The sequence below is a fragment of the Macaca fascicularis genome, chromosome 6, assembly GCF_037993035.2.
Source record: "Macaca fascicularis isolate 582-1 chromosome 6, T2T-MFA8v1.1".
NCBI classification, from domain to species: domain Eukaryota; kingdom Metazoa; phylum Chordata; class Mammalia; order Primates; family Cercopithecidae; genus Macaca; species Macaca fascicularis.
Window position 1 is genome coordinate 78,787,281 of NC_088380.1, and position 13,469 is coordinate 78,800,749.

Sequence of the window (13,469 nt, forward strand, 5' to 3'; positions counted from 1 at the left end):
TGCTTTTTAAACTGGACTTACAAGCCAGCAAGGACAGGTTACCAAAAATAAATACATAAACTGAACTCAAACTGAAAACACTCTTACCTGGAATTTTAAGTGCTTCTCTTTGTAATGCTCTGGTGACTGGTATTCGCTGGTACCAGTGTCCAACACCTTCAACTTCCCAAAGGAGTTCATGGTCTCCTGGGTACTTCTCAAAGTATTGCTTGCAAGCTGAAAAACACATTCAGAATTTTCTAGAAATCCCAAATATCCATTGTTTTGGAAAACAGAAGATGAAAAGTAAGCTTCCCAACTCACTTCATGGAGCTAGCATAACCTTGATACCAAAACACCACCAACACAACTCAAGTATACAGTAGTTTCATTTATAAATAAATTGAATTCTGAAGAAGAAAAATAAGGACAGAGACTTGTCCAAGTAGATACCAAGTATATGAAACAAGTACCAAGTATTTGAAACCGAGTATTTAAAACCATAGTAATTGAAACAACCTAGTATTGACATAAGGATATATAAACGGACTGGGGATAGGAGGGAGAAGGAGAAGAAAAATACCAAAAAACAAACAAACAAAAAACCCACAAATAAGTAACAAAGAAACTCCACTAGGAAAGAACCACACATACACTACAACTTGCCAAATGACAGAAAAGGCATTATATTTCAGCAAAGAATGGATAAACTATTAAAATAATTGTGCTGAAATAAAAATCCATGTAAAAAAGCAATAAAGTCAGATCCTGACCTCACATCAACATAAATTCTAAACAAATTCTAAGACCTAATGTGAAAAACAAAATGTTTAAAAGAAAACATAGGAAAATACCTCTAGGACATTAGGGTCCAGATGGATTCCTTACAAAAGACACAAAAATCACAGTCCATGATGAAAAATTATGATCTATTAAGATTTAAAACCTAATGTATCAGGACTGTGCAACAGAACTTTCTGTGATGACAGACATGTCCTACTATCAGCACTGTCCAATACAGTAGCCACTAGCCACATGTGGCTACTGAGGAACTGAACTTAAACGTGTATTTAAATTAGTGACTACTGTATTGAACTGCACCATTCTACATGAAAATGATACCAGAAAGACACAGATTAGGAGATATTTAGAGTAAAACAAAGGATTAGTACTCAGAAAATATAAAGAATTTCTGAAATTAAATTCAAAAGACAGTTATCCCAAAGAAAAACTGACAGAGACTATGAACAGGAATTTCACACCTAATGAAATCTGAGTGGTCAATAAACAAAGATAAAGATGATAAACCTCACTAGCTGCCAAGGAAAGGTAAGATATGATTTTTACACCTGTGGGATGACATGCACCAAGAAGAATAAGGGAAATGGAAACACACACTCTGCTGGTGGGACAATAATTTTGCAACGGTAAAGTAGAAGAGAACTTTATGATCCAATTCTACTTCTAGGTAAAAACCCTAATTCCTTATACTGATGCTCCCTGACTTACACTGGGGTTACATTCTGATAAACCCATCATAAATTGAAAATACCACTAAGTCAAAAATGCATTCACTACACCTAACCTACCAAACATCATAGCTTAGCCTCACTTATGTTAAATGTGTTCTGAACACGTACAGTTCAGAACACAGCCTACAGCCTACAGCCTACAGCCTGGCAAAATCATCTAACACAAAGCCTATTTTATGATAAATTGTTGAATATTTCATATACTTTATTGAATACAGTACTCTGTAGAGTATTGGTTGGTTGCCCTTGTGATAACCTGGCTGACTGGGAGTTGTGATTGGCAGCCACTGCCCAGCTTCATAAGACAGTATCATACCACATATCATTAGCACAGGGAAAGATCAAAATTCAAATGACTGTTTCTACTGAATGAGTATCACTTTTGTACCATCATAAAATCAAAAGCCAAACCATCAGAAGTCGAGGGCCATCTGTACATATGCAAAAAACATTTATAATATTCATTACAGGACTAATTTTAAACTAGGATGACCGGATGTAACCTAAGTGTCAAACAGTAGGGAAATACATGAATAAACTATAATATGTATGTAATAAAAATACTATATAGTATTTAAAACAAATGAATTATGGCTACCTAAATCGATATTGATAACACTTTTTAAAATGCTCAATAAAAATCTGGGCCAGTAAATGAACAAAATGATGCCACATATAAGAAGTTTAAGAAAACACTAAACAAGGCTTGGGCGTGGTGGCTCACGCCTGTAATCCCAGCATTTTGGGAGGCCAAGGTAGGCAGACCACAAGGTTAGGAGTTCAAGACCAGCCTGACCAACATGGTGAAACGCCATCTCTACTAAAAATACAGAAAATTAGCTGCATGTGGTGGCTACTCAGGAGGCTGAGGCAGGAGAATCACTTGAACCTAGGAGGAGGAGGTACAGCCACAGTGGAAAACAGTTTGGCAGTTCCTCAAAAAGAATTACTGTATGACCCACCAATTTCACCCTCAGGTATACATCAAAAGAAACGAAAGCAGAGACTCAAACAGGTATCTGTACACCAACATTCATTGAAGCATTATTCACAATAGCCAAAAGGTAGAAACAACCTAAATGTCCATCAATAGATGAATGGCCAGACAAAATACGGTATATTCAAACAAAGGAATAGTATCCAGCCATTAAAAGTAATGGAATTTTGATACTGTATATGCTACAACATGATGGACCTCAAAAACATTATGTTTAGTGAAGTAACCCAGACACAGAAAAACAAATATTGTATATAATTCCATTCAGATGAGGTAGCTAGCATGGGCAAATTCATAGGGACAGAAAGCAGAAAAGAGGTTACCTACCAGAAGATGGGGACAGGGGAAAAGGGGAGTTAATTGTTTAATGGGAGAAAGTTGATGTTGCGGATGATTGAAAAGTTTTGGATATAGACAGTGGTGATGGGTACAAAACACTGTGCATAAGAGCCACTGAACTGTTCACCTACAAATAAGGTATTATATATAATTTTTTACAACAAAAAGTGGTTTGAAAAACAAGAAAGCACACTAAATAATATTTTATTATGTTTACAGACATAAATATGAAACAATAAGTAGGAAAATAAACACTAACTTCAGGAGTGCAATTATCTCTGGGGAGGAAAGGAGAAAGGAGAATGGTCTTAGGGAAGAGTTCAAAGAGAACATCAATTGCTTCTTTTATCACAATCAATAAACACTGTATTTAGTTCTCTTAAACTAAAACAAATACAGCAAAATCTTCACATTTGTTCAATCTAGACTTGGTACAGAAATTAGGACACTAGTCTATCATTTTTTTCCCTGTATATTTGAAAATACTTCTCATACGTTCTGGGTTTAGTTTCCAAAACTAAAAGGAAGGAAGAAGCTGGAGAAAACCAAGGCCACAAAACAAAACAAAAAGGCATGGCTAATAAACCAACTGTTGAGATAAAATAGAACACTGATAAATACTTCCAAAAGGAAAGAAAAAAGGAGAAAGAACAAATGGGACAAATAAAGAATAAATAGTAGGATGGGAGATTTAAACATTTAAATATCAAAACTTACTTGCAAAAAATGCACATGGACTAAAGAAAACATTAAGAAAATGAAAAGGACATGAGAAACAATTAACAATACACACATATAACAACTCATATCCAGGATACATTAAGAACTCATAACTCGGCTGGGTGCGGTGGTTCACGCCTATAATCCCAGCACTTTGGGAGGCCGAGGTGGGCGGATCACGGGGTCAGGAGATAGAGACCATCCTGGCTAACACGGTGAAACCCCATCTCTACTAAAAAATACAAAAATTTAGCCGAGCGTGGTGGCAGGCGCCTGTAGTCCCAGCTACCCAGGAGGCTGAGACGGGAGAATGGTATGAACTCGGGAGGCAGAGCTTGCAGTGAGCCAAGATCGCGCCACTGCACTCCAGACTGGGCGACAGAGCGAGACTCCATCACAAAAAAAAAAAAAAAAAAAAAAAAAAAACTCATAACTCAGTAAGAAGACAAGCAATTCAATACAACATAAGCAAAAGATGTGAACAAACACCTCACTTGTTCTACACTCTTTTAGGGTAGATGATTATCCAATAATTACATGAAGCGATACTCAAAAATCTTTAGTCTTCAGAAAAATGCAAATTGAAACCACATAATGAGTGAGATATCATTATCCACTTACTACTAGGAATGACTAAAATTAAAGAGATTGACAAAATCTAGTGTTGGTGAGTATGTAGAGCAACCAGAACTTCCATAAACTTACACTAACGGGAATGCAAAATGACATAACTACTTTAGAAAATGTTTGCAACTTCCCAAAGTTAAACACAATCATAAAACCCAGTAATGACACTCTTAGGTATTCGCTCCAAACAAATGAAAACAAATGTCCATCATACAAAGACATTTTCATGCAGCTTTATTCGTAATAGCCAAGAAAGGGAAAAAACCAAATGTCTATCAACAGGCAAATAAATTATGGTATAATGAAAGTGAGCAATACACAGCAAAATAATAAAAAATTAAAAAAGGAATGAAGTACTGAGACATGCAACATCAATGAGCCTCAAAAATAAGATGCCAGATACAGAAGTATAGATACCGCATATTTCCATTTTTCATGAAACTCTAGAAAAATCTAAGTGGTACTGACAGAAAGCGTATCAGTGCTTGCCTGGAGTGAGAGTTTGGAAGGGAAGGAAGCTGGGGGACTGGTGCATAAAGGGAACTTTTGGAAACAAAGTTATTATCTATCTAGATTGTGTCTACAGTAGCAAAGGTTCATATGTTTGTCAGAAGTCATCAAAAATGTACCCTTAAAAATTGGTACATGTTATTGTATATAAATTATAACTTAATAGATATTTGCTTTTTTTTTTTTTTTTTTTGAAACAGGATCTGACTCTTTCCCTGAGTCTGGAGTACAGTGGCTCACTGCAGCCTTGAACTCCTGTACTCAAGTGATCCTGCTGCCTCAGTCTCCCAAGTAACTGGGACTACAGGCGCACACCACTAGGTCTGGTTTTTTTTTTTTCTTGAGACAGAGTCTCACTCAGTCACCCAGGTTGGAGTGCAGTGGTACAATCTCGGCTCACCACAAATTCTGCCTCCCAGGCTCAAGCAAAATCTGGTGACTCAGCCTTCTGAGTAGCTGGGATTACAAATATGTGCCACCATGCCCAGCTAATTTTCGCATTTTTAATGGAGATGGAATTTCGCCATGTTGGCCAGGCTGGTCTTGAATTCCTGGCCTCAAGTGATCTGCCAGCCTCGGCCTCCCAAAGTGCTAAGACTTTATGGGAAGACAGAAATTAGCTGATAATCATCTGTAAATCATTTGGTATTCAATTTATTTATCATTAAAATCACAGAAGAGAGTAAGTACTAACGGATTCTGCCTGCAGTGGATGTCTCTGCATCTCTCCTCAAATTCAGTAAAGCACTAATTAGGGGGTAATGCATTTTAGGATTATCCAAGGGCACACAATGCCCATCCCACTCTCATGTATGGATTTAGAGAGAAAATATGATTCAAGATGGGCACCCAATTCAGTACTTGGTTCCTGTTTTCTGGATTGCTTTTGATATTAAAGAAGGTGTGGAAAGTTTGGAATAAAAATATATTCAGTGGAAATAAATGTCTACTGTTAGACTGAAATCAATAGTAAATAATACTTTTAAAGAGTTTCTAGGTTAAACACTATCCAACATTAAATCTTACCTCATTGAGTAGTTGTATACCTTTACACAAATGCAAAACCAAACCCACTAATGGTTTTAAATCACCACCAAGTGATATGTCCATAAAATGGAATACGGCATTGAAAATAAATGGAACTATATGAATTTGTATGGATGAATCTCACAAATATAAAGATGAGTAAAGAAAGCAAACTGCAGAATTCATACAGTACATATTTATAGTTTTTAAATATATAAAGCAACCTGATATACTGTTTGAGAATACACACATATGTATTACAAGTCTAAGAAATGTATGAGAAAAATAAAGCCAAGCTAGGTACAGTACTCATCCCAGGGAAGGGAAATGAGTCTAATTGGGTAGAAGTACACAGAAGGCTTCGACCAGATTGGCAACAAGCCATTTCTCGTGGATAGTACATGCTGACATAGTACATGAGTATTTGATATCTTATTTTTATATCTTTTTATTTTTTTGAGATAAGCTCTCAATTTGTCACCCAGACTGGAGTGCAGTAGTACAATCTCGGCTCACTGCAGCTTCGACCTCCTGGGCTCAAGCAATTCTCCAGCCCCTCAAGTCACCAGGACTGCAGTCCCTCAAGTCACTAGGACTACAGGCACAAGCCACCACACCCAGCTAATTTTTTATAGGGATGGGGTTTTACACCATGTTGTCCAGGCTGGTCTCGAATTCCTAAGCTCAACGATCCACCCACCTCGGGCTCCTAAAGTGCTAGGATTACAGGCATGAGCCACCATGCCCAGCCAATGCCTTACTCTTTAAACTTTTTTTTTTTTAATTGAGGTGAGGTCTCACTATGTTGCCCAGACTGGTCTCAAACTCCTAGACTCAAGCAATCCTCCCACCTCATCTTTTGGAGTAACTGAGATAACAGGCATACACCACCATTCCCAGTTTCTTTATTCCTTTTTGTATGTCTGAAATTTATTTTTGTTAATTTTAAAAGCTACCATAAACAAATAACACCCCCCCGCCTCGACCAAAATGGTCAAAGGATCTGAACAGATTTCTCCAAAGAAGATATACAAATGACCATTAAGCACATGAAAAGATGTTCAACATCAAAGCAAAGCAAAACTATGAGATGTCCCTGCACATCCACTAGGATGCCTGTAATAACATATACAGATAATAACAAATGTTGGTGAGAATGTGGAGGGCTATAATACACAGGTAACAACAAACGCTGATGAGGACGAAGATGTAGAGAAACGGTAACCCTCGTATAACATTGCTTATGGGAACGTAAAATGGAGCAATCACTTTAGAACAGGTTGTGGTACAGCCATACAATGGAATATTATTCAGTCATAAAAAGAAATTAAATAATAATTTATGCTACAACATGAATGAACCTTAAAAACATGCTAAGTGAAAGCAGCCAGACACAAAAAGTCACACGCTGTATGATTCCATTTATATGAAAAATGTCCAGAATGAGTAAATCCACAGAGACAGAAAACAGATTAGTGGTTGCTACAGGATGAAGGGGAAATGGACAGTGACTGCTAATTGGTACAGAGTTTCTTTGTAGGGTGATAAGAATGTTCTAGAACTGCTGGCTATGATTGAACAACTATGAATATACTAAAAACCACTGAATTATACACTTTTAACAGGACAAATATTATGGTATTTTTCTTTTGGTTTGGTTTTTTTTTTTAGATGGAGTCCTGCTCTGTTACCCAGGCTGAAATGCAGTGGCATGATCTTGGCTCACTGCAACCTCTGTCTCCCGGATTCAAGCGATTCTCCTGCATCAGCCTCCCAAGTAGCTGGGATGACAGGCACGCACCCCACGCCCGGCTAATTGTTTATTTTTAGTAAAGACAGAGTTTCATCATGTTGGACAGGCTAGTCTCAAACTCCTGACCTCAGGTGATCCGCCCGCCTCAGCCTCCCAAAGTGTTGAGATTACAAGTGTGAGCCACTGTGTCCAGCAATTTTATGGTATACGAATTACATTTAAAGTTTTTTAAGACTACCAAAACCCCAGAGAACAAATACATAAGGGCATATTTGCAAAATTAAGTTCTAGAGAGCCAAAGGTTCCAAATTTATGTGACACTGACATATGCACATTTACAGTATTCTGGAGAAACAAGTCAGAAGTGACACAAAGACAAGATTATCATTTTTTAACTTAGTCCATTTACCTGTGTACATGAGAGAAGACAGCGGATACCGCAAGCCAAGTGCATCTTCTGTAAAGGAATCAACAAAGTCCTCCAACATGTGAAGCCCAAAATCTTTACCTCTGCATTTCTTTCTCAGAAACATTGTATCAAGAACTGGCAGTTGGTAACTTTGGGTAAGAAAAGAGGCACATATGCTTCCTGCAGTAATAAGAACAGAAACCCAATAATTTTTCACATTAAAAATATACATATACATTTAGTGACATGAGTTAACAGTCTTTCTAAAAATGTTTAATTTTTTTCCCATATCAAAAAACGTTAAATAATAAACGTTATAATATAAAGTGTTTTCCAGCTACTATTAGACATTATAATGTATACATGCAATAATGAAAGGAGCTATGTATTTTATGTTTGCTAGTAGTATCATCAAACATAGGACAAATAGCTCAGTACCATATTCTAAAATACATACTTCATTATATGTATTATATATACCATCACTGTCTATAGACTTAAGCAACTTTAAAACTCATCAACTATTGAAATTTCAAATTTGAAGAGTATTTCAAGCCTATCATTCTAACCTTAGTACCTGGATATCCTTTTTTTTTCTTTGAGGATGTCTCTGATCTGCATTTTATTTCATTTTTTTAAACATTCATATTTTCCCTCTACATTGTTCCTAATGAGTACCAATTCATTTTTATCTACTTGATGATAGTAAAGAAGTGAATTAGTTCTCCAATTTTTTAAGGACTGTAGATAGGGGCAAATTGGAAACATTTGTCTTAGACATGGATATAATTTCCTGTAGATAACAATGCTAAATACATTTTGTATGTTTAAAGTTAAACAGGAGAAATAATTTGTAGTGTCTATATATCTCTCTCCTTATTATACAGCCATGCTGATTTGTCTTTTAAGAACCCTGCTCTCTATCTGAGTTTTGACCATTCCAATACATGTATTAACTCCTTTAATATATCAAGGTAGTTTACAAGTTGAGGGAATGTGGTGGTGTGTCATACTTCCTGTTAATATTAGAATTCATAGTTATCAGTCATTATTCTATCATTTTTGCCTCAAATAAAATAATCTATTATTCTCAGATTATTCATATGATTTTGGGTAACTCCAATAATGTAGTTCAAGCAAGAAACAAAATGTCAAATAAACACCTCACAAATTGTCTTACCAATCATATCACTTAATGAGTTGATCAATATAACAACTTTTCTTCAGTTCAACCAAGTGATCTGAATTATTTATGACTGAATTGGATTACTTACATAACCTTCTGGAACAATCTCCGAGACTACCAACTAATTTAAATTTAGAATAGGTAATGCATATGGTAATATACTTACATCTTTTTATTTTCTTTTTTTTTTTTTTTTTTGAGATGAAATTTCACTCTTGTTGCCCAGGCTGGAGTGCAATGGCGCAATTTTGTCTCACTGCAACCTCCACCTCCTGAATTCAAGCAATTCTCCTGCCTCAGCCTCCCAAGCACCTGGGATTACAGGCTCCCGCCACTACACCCAGCTAATTTTTGTATTTTTAGTAGAGACAAGTTTCACCATGGTGACTAGGCTGGTCTTGTACTCCTGACCTCAGGTGATCAGCCCCACCTTGGCCTCCCAAAGTGCTAGTGTGAGCCACTGCACCCAGCCAATATACTTAGATCTTAACTGCTGACAGTTAGGCTATATCTAAGGGTCTAGATTTCTTGTACGAATCTAACAAGTATTATTGTCAGAGGTGTTTGAACCAGCACAACTCCATCTTAAATAGGAGCTGGGTAAAATGAGGCTGAGACCTACTGGGTTGCATTCCCAGACAGTTAAGGCATTCAAAGTCACAGGATGAGACAGGAGGTTGGCACAAGATGCAGGTCATATATACCTTGCTGATAAAACAGGTTGCAGTAAAGAAGCTGGCTAAAATTCACCAAAACCAAGATGGCAATGAGAGTGACCTCTGGTCGTCCTCACTGCTACACTCCCATTAGCACCATGACAGTTTACAAATGCCATGGCAACATCAGGAAGTTACCCAATATGGTCTGAAAAATGGGAGGCATGACTAATCCACCCCTTGTTTAGCATATCAACAAGAAATAATCATAAAAATGGGCAACCAGCAGCCCTTGGGACTGCTCTGTCTGTAAAGAAGCCATTCTTTTATTCCTTTACTTTCCTAATAAACTTGTTTTCACTTTATGGACTCGCCCTGAATTCTTTCTTGTGCAAGACCCAAAAACCCTCTCTTGGACCCCCTTCTGGTAACAGTCTCATCAACAAGCTAACGCAACCATTATGTTTTTAATACCTTGAAATTGAGGGGTTTTCATAGTAACAACAGTAGTCATCATAAAATTAAGAGACATTACTTTATAAGTAGTAGTAAAGTTTGAAGTACAAAGCAAAAATGAATGAGAAGAGAAAGCACTGTCTAGTTCTAGTTCTCAATACAAAGTCTGAGGATCTATGGTTCTTCATTACTCTGCATGCTTCAGGCTCCTTACAAAAGAATACTACTTATATGCAGAAAGTTTCTCATAAATTGATTTTTTTTTCTATTTTCACAGAAACATTCCTTCTAGTAGAGAAAAGGGAAATTCCAGCATCTCAGACTAGTGTTAAAACGGCCAGTTTACGGAACAAGCAATGCGTTCACAAAGTTTAAATTTCTTCTACTATTTACTTGCCACGTACATGTTTCCTTTCAGAAAATTAGAAAATCATGCGGTTCTCTTCCTTCTCCTACACTGTGCATATTAATACTTCTGCTCTCCAGGGTCTGACTCATACAAATGCAATCAAATAAAGAGCAGAAAAACTTTCCATATTATCAGGGACTTTTAAGATCCACCAAAAGCTGTGGATTTATCTAGTAAAGCAAAAACTATACCTGTTGTCTTAGGTAAAGTTTTCATTAAATTTACGAGCTCAGATTACATTTAATATAGCATTATACATGTTAGATTGCTTATATTCCTCAGAATTCCATATTTAGCCTTCTCTTTTCTATGTGCTCTGAGTATTGTTATTCACCCCCAAGCCTTCTGCCATTTATCCAAACGCTGATGACTACTAATGCCTATCTTTAACCTCTGTAAAGCATGAGACTTCAAAATCAAGAATGAAAGAGCTTATCTGAATGTAAATAAAACAAAAGCTACTTGATCATCTCAATAGCTGCAGAAAAAGCATTTGACAAAACCCAACCTTTCATGATAAAAATACTCAACTTCCTCAAATACAGGGCATCTACAAAAAAAAAAACAGAGTTAGCATGATAATGGTGAACCACCGGGTATTTCCTCCTAAGATCAGGAAAAAGTCAAGGATATTTACTCTCACCACTTGCATTTCGACATTGTACTAGAGGATCTAGTCAAAATAATTAGGCAAGAAAAAGAAAGAAAAGGCATTCAATATCAGGAAGCTAAATGCAAAACAGTCTTTATTTGCAGGTAACATGATCTTATACATAGAAAATTCTAAGGAATCCACTTTAAAAAAAAAAAACCATTAAAACTAATAAGTTCAGCAAGGTTGCAGGATACAAGATCAATATATAAAAATAATTTGTATTTCTATACATTAGCAATGAACAATCCAAAAAATGGAATTAAGAAAATAATTCATTCATAATAGCATCAAAAAATAATAAATTTAACAAAAGACATGCAAAACTTGTAAAATAGAGATTACAAACACTGTTAAAAGAAATTAGAGAACATCTAAAATAAATGGAAAGATATCTCATGTTCATAGATCTAAAAACTTAATATTGCTAAAATGTCAATATTTCCCAAAACAACCTACAGACTCAAAATCCTAGCGAACTGTTTTGCAAAAATTGTCAAATTCATCCTAAACACATATAAAAATAAGGAGCCCAAATAGCCAAACTAATCTTGACAAAGAACTAGGTGGAGTAGGTTTTGGGGCTGTCTATGCAAAATCTGATTATGAATGGTTTACTGGGCCAGGCGCAGTGGCTCACGCCTGTAATCCCAGCACTCTGGGAGGCGGAGGCGAGTGGATCCCCTGACATCAGGAGTTTGAGACCACCCTGACAAACATGGTGAAACCCCACCTCTACTAAAAATACAAAAATTAGCTAGGTGTGGTGGCAAGTGCCTGTAATCCCAGCTACTTGGGAGGCTGAGGCAGCAGAATTACTTGAACTCAGGAGGCAGAGGTTCCTTGAATCGCATACAAATTTTAACTGCAAATGGATTCTAAACCTAAATATAAGATCTAAAACTATTAAAATTCTTAGAATAAAACACAGGTGCAAGCCTTTGTCACCTTGGGTTAGGCAGAGCCTTCTTAGATATAAAACCAAAAGCACAAGTGACAAAAGAAAAAGTAGATACATTAGACCTCATCAAAATTAAGAACTTCTGGGCTTCCAAGAACACCATCAAGAAAGTAAGACAACTCACAGAATGGGAGAAAACATTTCCAAAGTATATATCTAACAAGGGTCTTGTATCTAACATGTATAAAGGGCTCTTACAACTCAAAAATAAAAAGACAACCCAGACTGAAACTAGATTAGCGGTTTCAAGGGACTGTGGGGGGTAAGGGAAACGGGAAGTGACTGCCAGTTAGTACAGGACTTCTTTCTGAGGTGATGAAAATGTTCAGGAATTAGATAGTGGTGATAGCTGTGTAAATATATGAATATACTAAAAGTTACTGAATTCCACACTCTAAAAAAGTTAATTATATGGTCTATGAATTATAACTGGATGAATCTCAAATTGTGCTGAAAGAACCCAGACCCCACCCCTGCCACCCAACTGCCAGAAAAAGTATATACTGTATGTCCTTATTTATATAAAATCCTAGAAAAAGCAAGCTCATCTACACTAACAGGCAGCAAAGTGTTTCCTCGGGAACAAACGGGATGGAGGAAGAGATTACAAAAGGGCATAGATAAACTTAAGATTACAGATATGTTTATTATCTTGATTGTGGTGATGGTTTCACAGTTATATATATGTATGCCAAAGCACAATTTTAAACTTTACATATGGGCAGGTTTCTGTATGTCAGTTATACCACAATAAAGCTGGGGAAAATGTTTTTTAAAACAACCCAATTAAAAATGGCAAACGATGGCTAGGCACAGTGGCCCACACCTGTGATCTCAACACTTTGGGAGGCCAAGACGGGTGGATCACCTGTGGTCAGGAGTTCAAGACCAGCCTGGCCAACATGGCAAAACCCCGTCTCTACTAAAAATACAATAATTAGCTGGGCGTGGTGGCGTACACCTATAACCCCAGCTACTCAAGAGGCTGAGGCAGGAGAATCACTTGAACCCAGGAGGCACAGGTTGCAGTGAGCTGAGATTGCACCACTGCACTCCAGCCTAGGTGACAGAGCAAGACTAGTCTCAAAGTAAAAAGAAGGCAAATCATTTGAAATATTTCTATTCAAAGAAGATATACAAATGTATGTGAAAAGCTGCTCAACATTCTTAGCCGCTAGGAAAACACAGATCAAAATTACAATGGCACTTCACACCTGCTAGGTAAACTATAATCAACATGACAAACAGCAAGTGCTG

General features: G+C 36.8%; 1 protein-coding gene across 12 annotated transcripts in view; it reads right to left on the reverse strand.

The window, feature by feature from the left end:
* Positions 1–13,469, reverse strand: part of FAM169A (family with sequence similarity 169 member A) — an 89,818-nt gene that overhangs the window by 26,111 nt on the left and 50,238 nt on the right. For all 12 annotated transcript variants that reach the window (XR_277976.5, XR_012413738.1, XM_073993621.1 and 9 more), the window contains 2 exons: positions 7,893–8,072; positions 88–216 (listed from right to left, as the gene is read on the reverse strand). Coding sequence is in view for 10 of the 12 variants with exons in the window: in XM_073993619.1 (XP_073849720.1) it covers positions 88–216; positions 7,893–8,072 (309 nt within the window). In the remaining 2 variants the exon portion in view is untranslated. The remainder of the gene's footprint in view (positions 1–87; positions 217–7,892; positions 8,073–13,469) is intronic.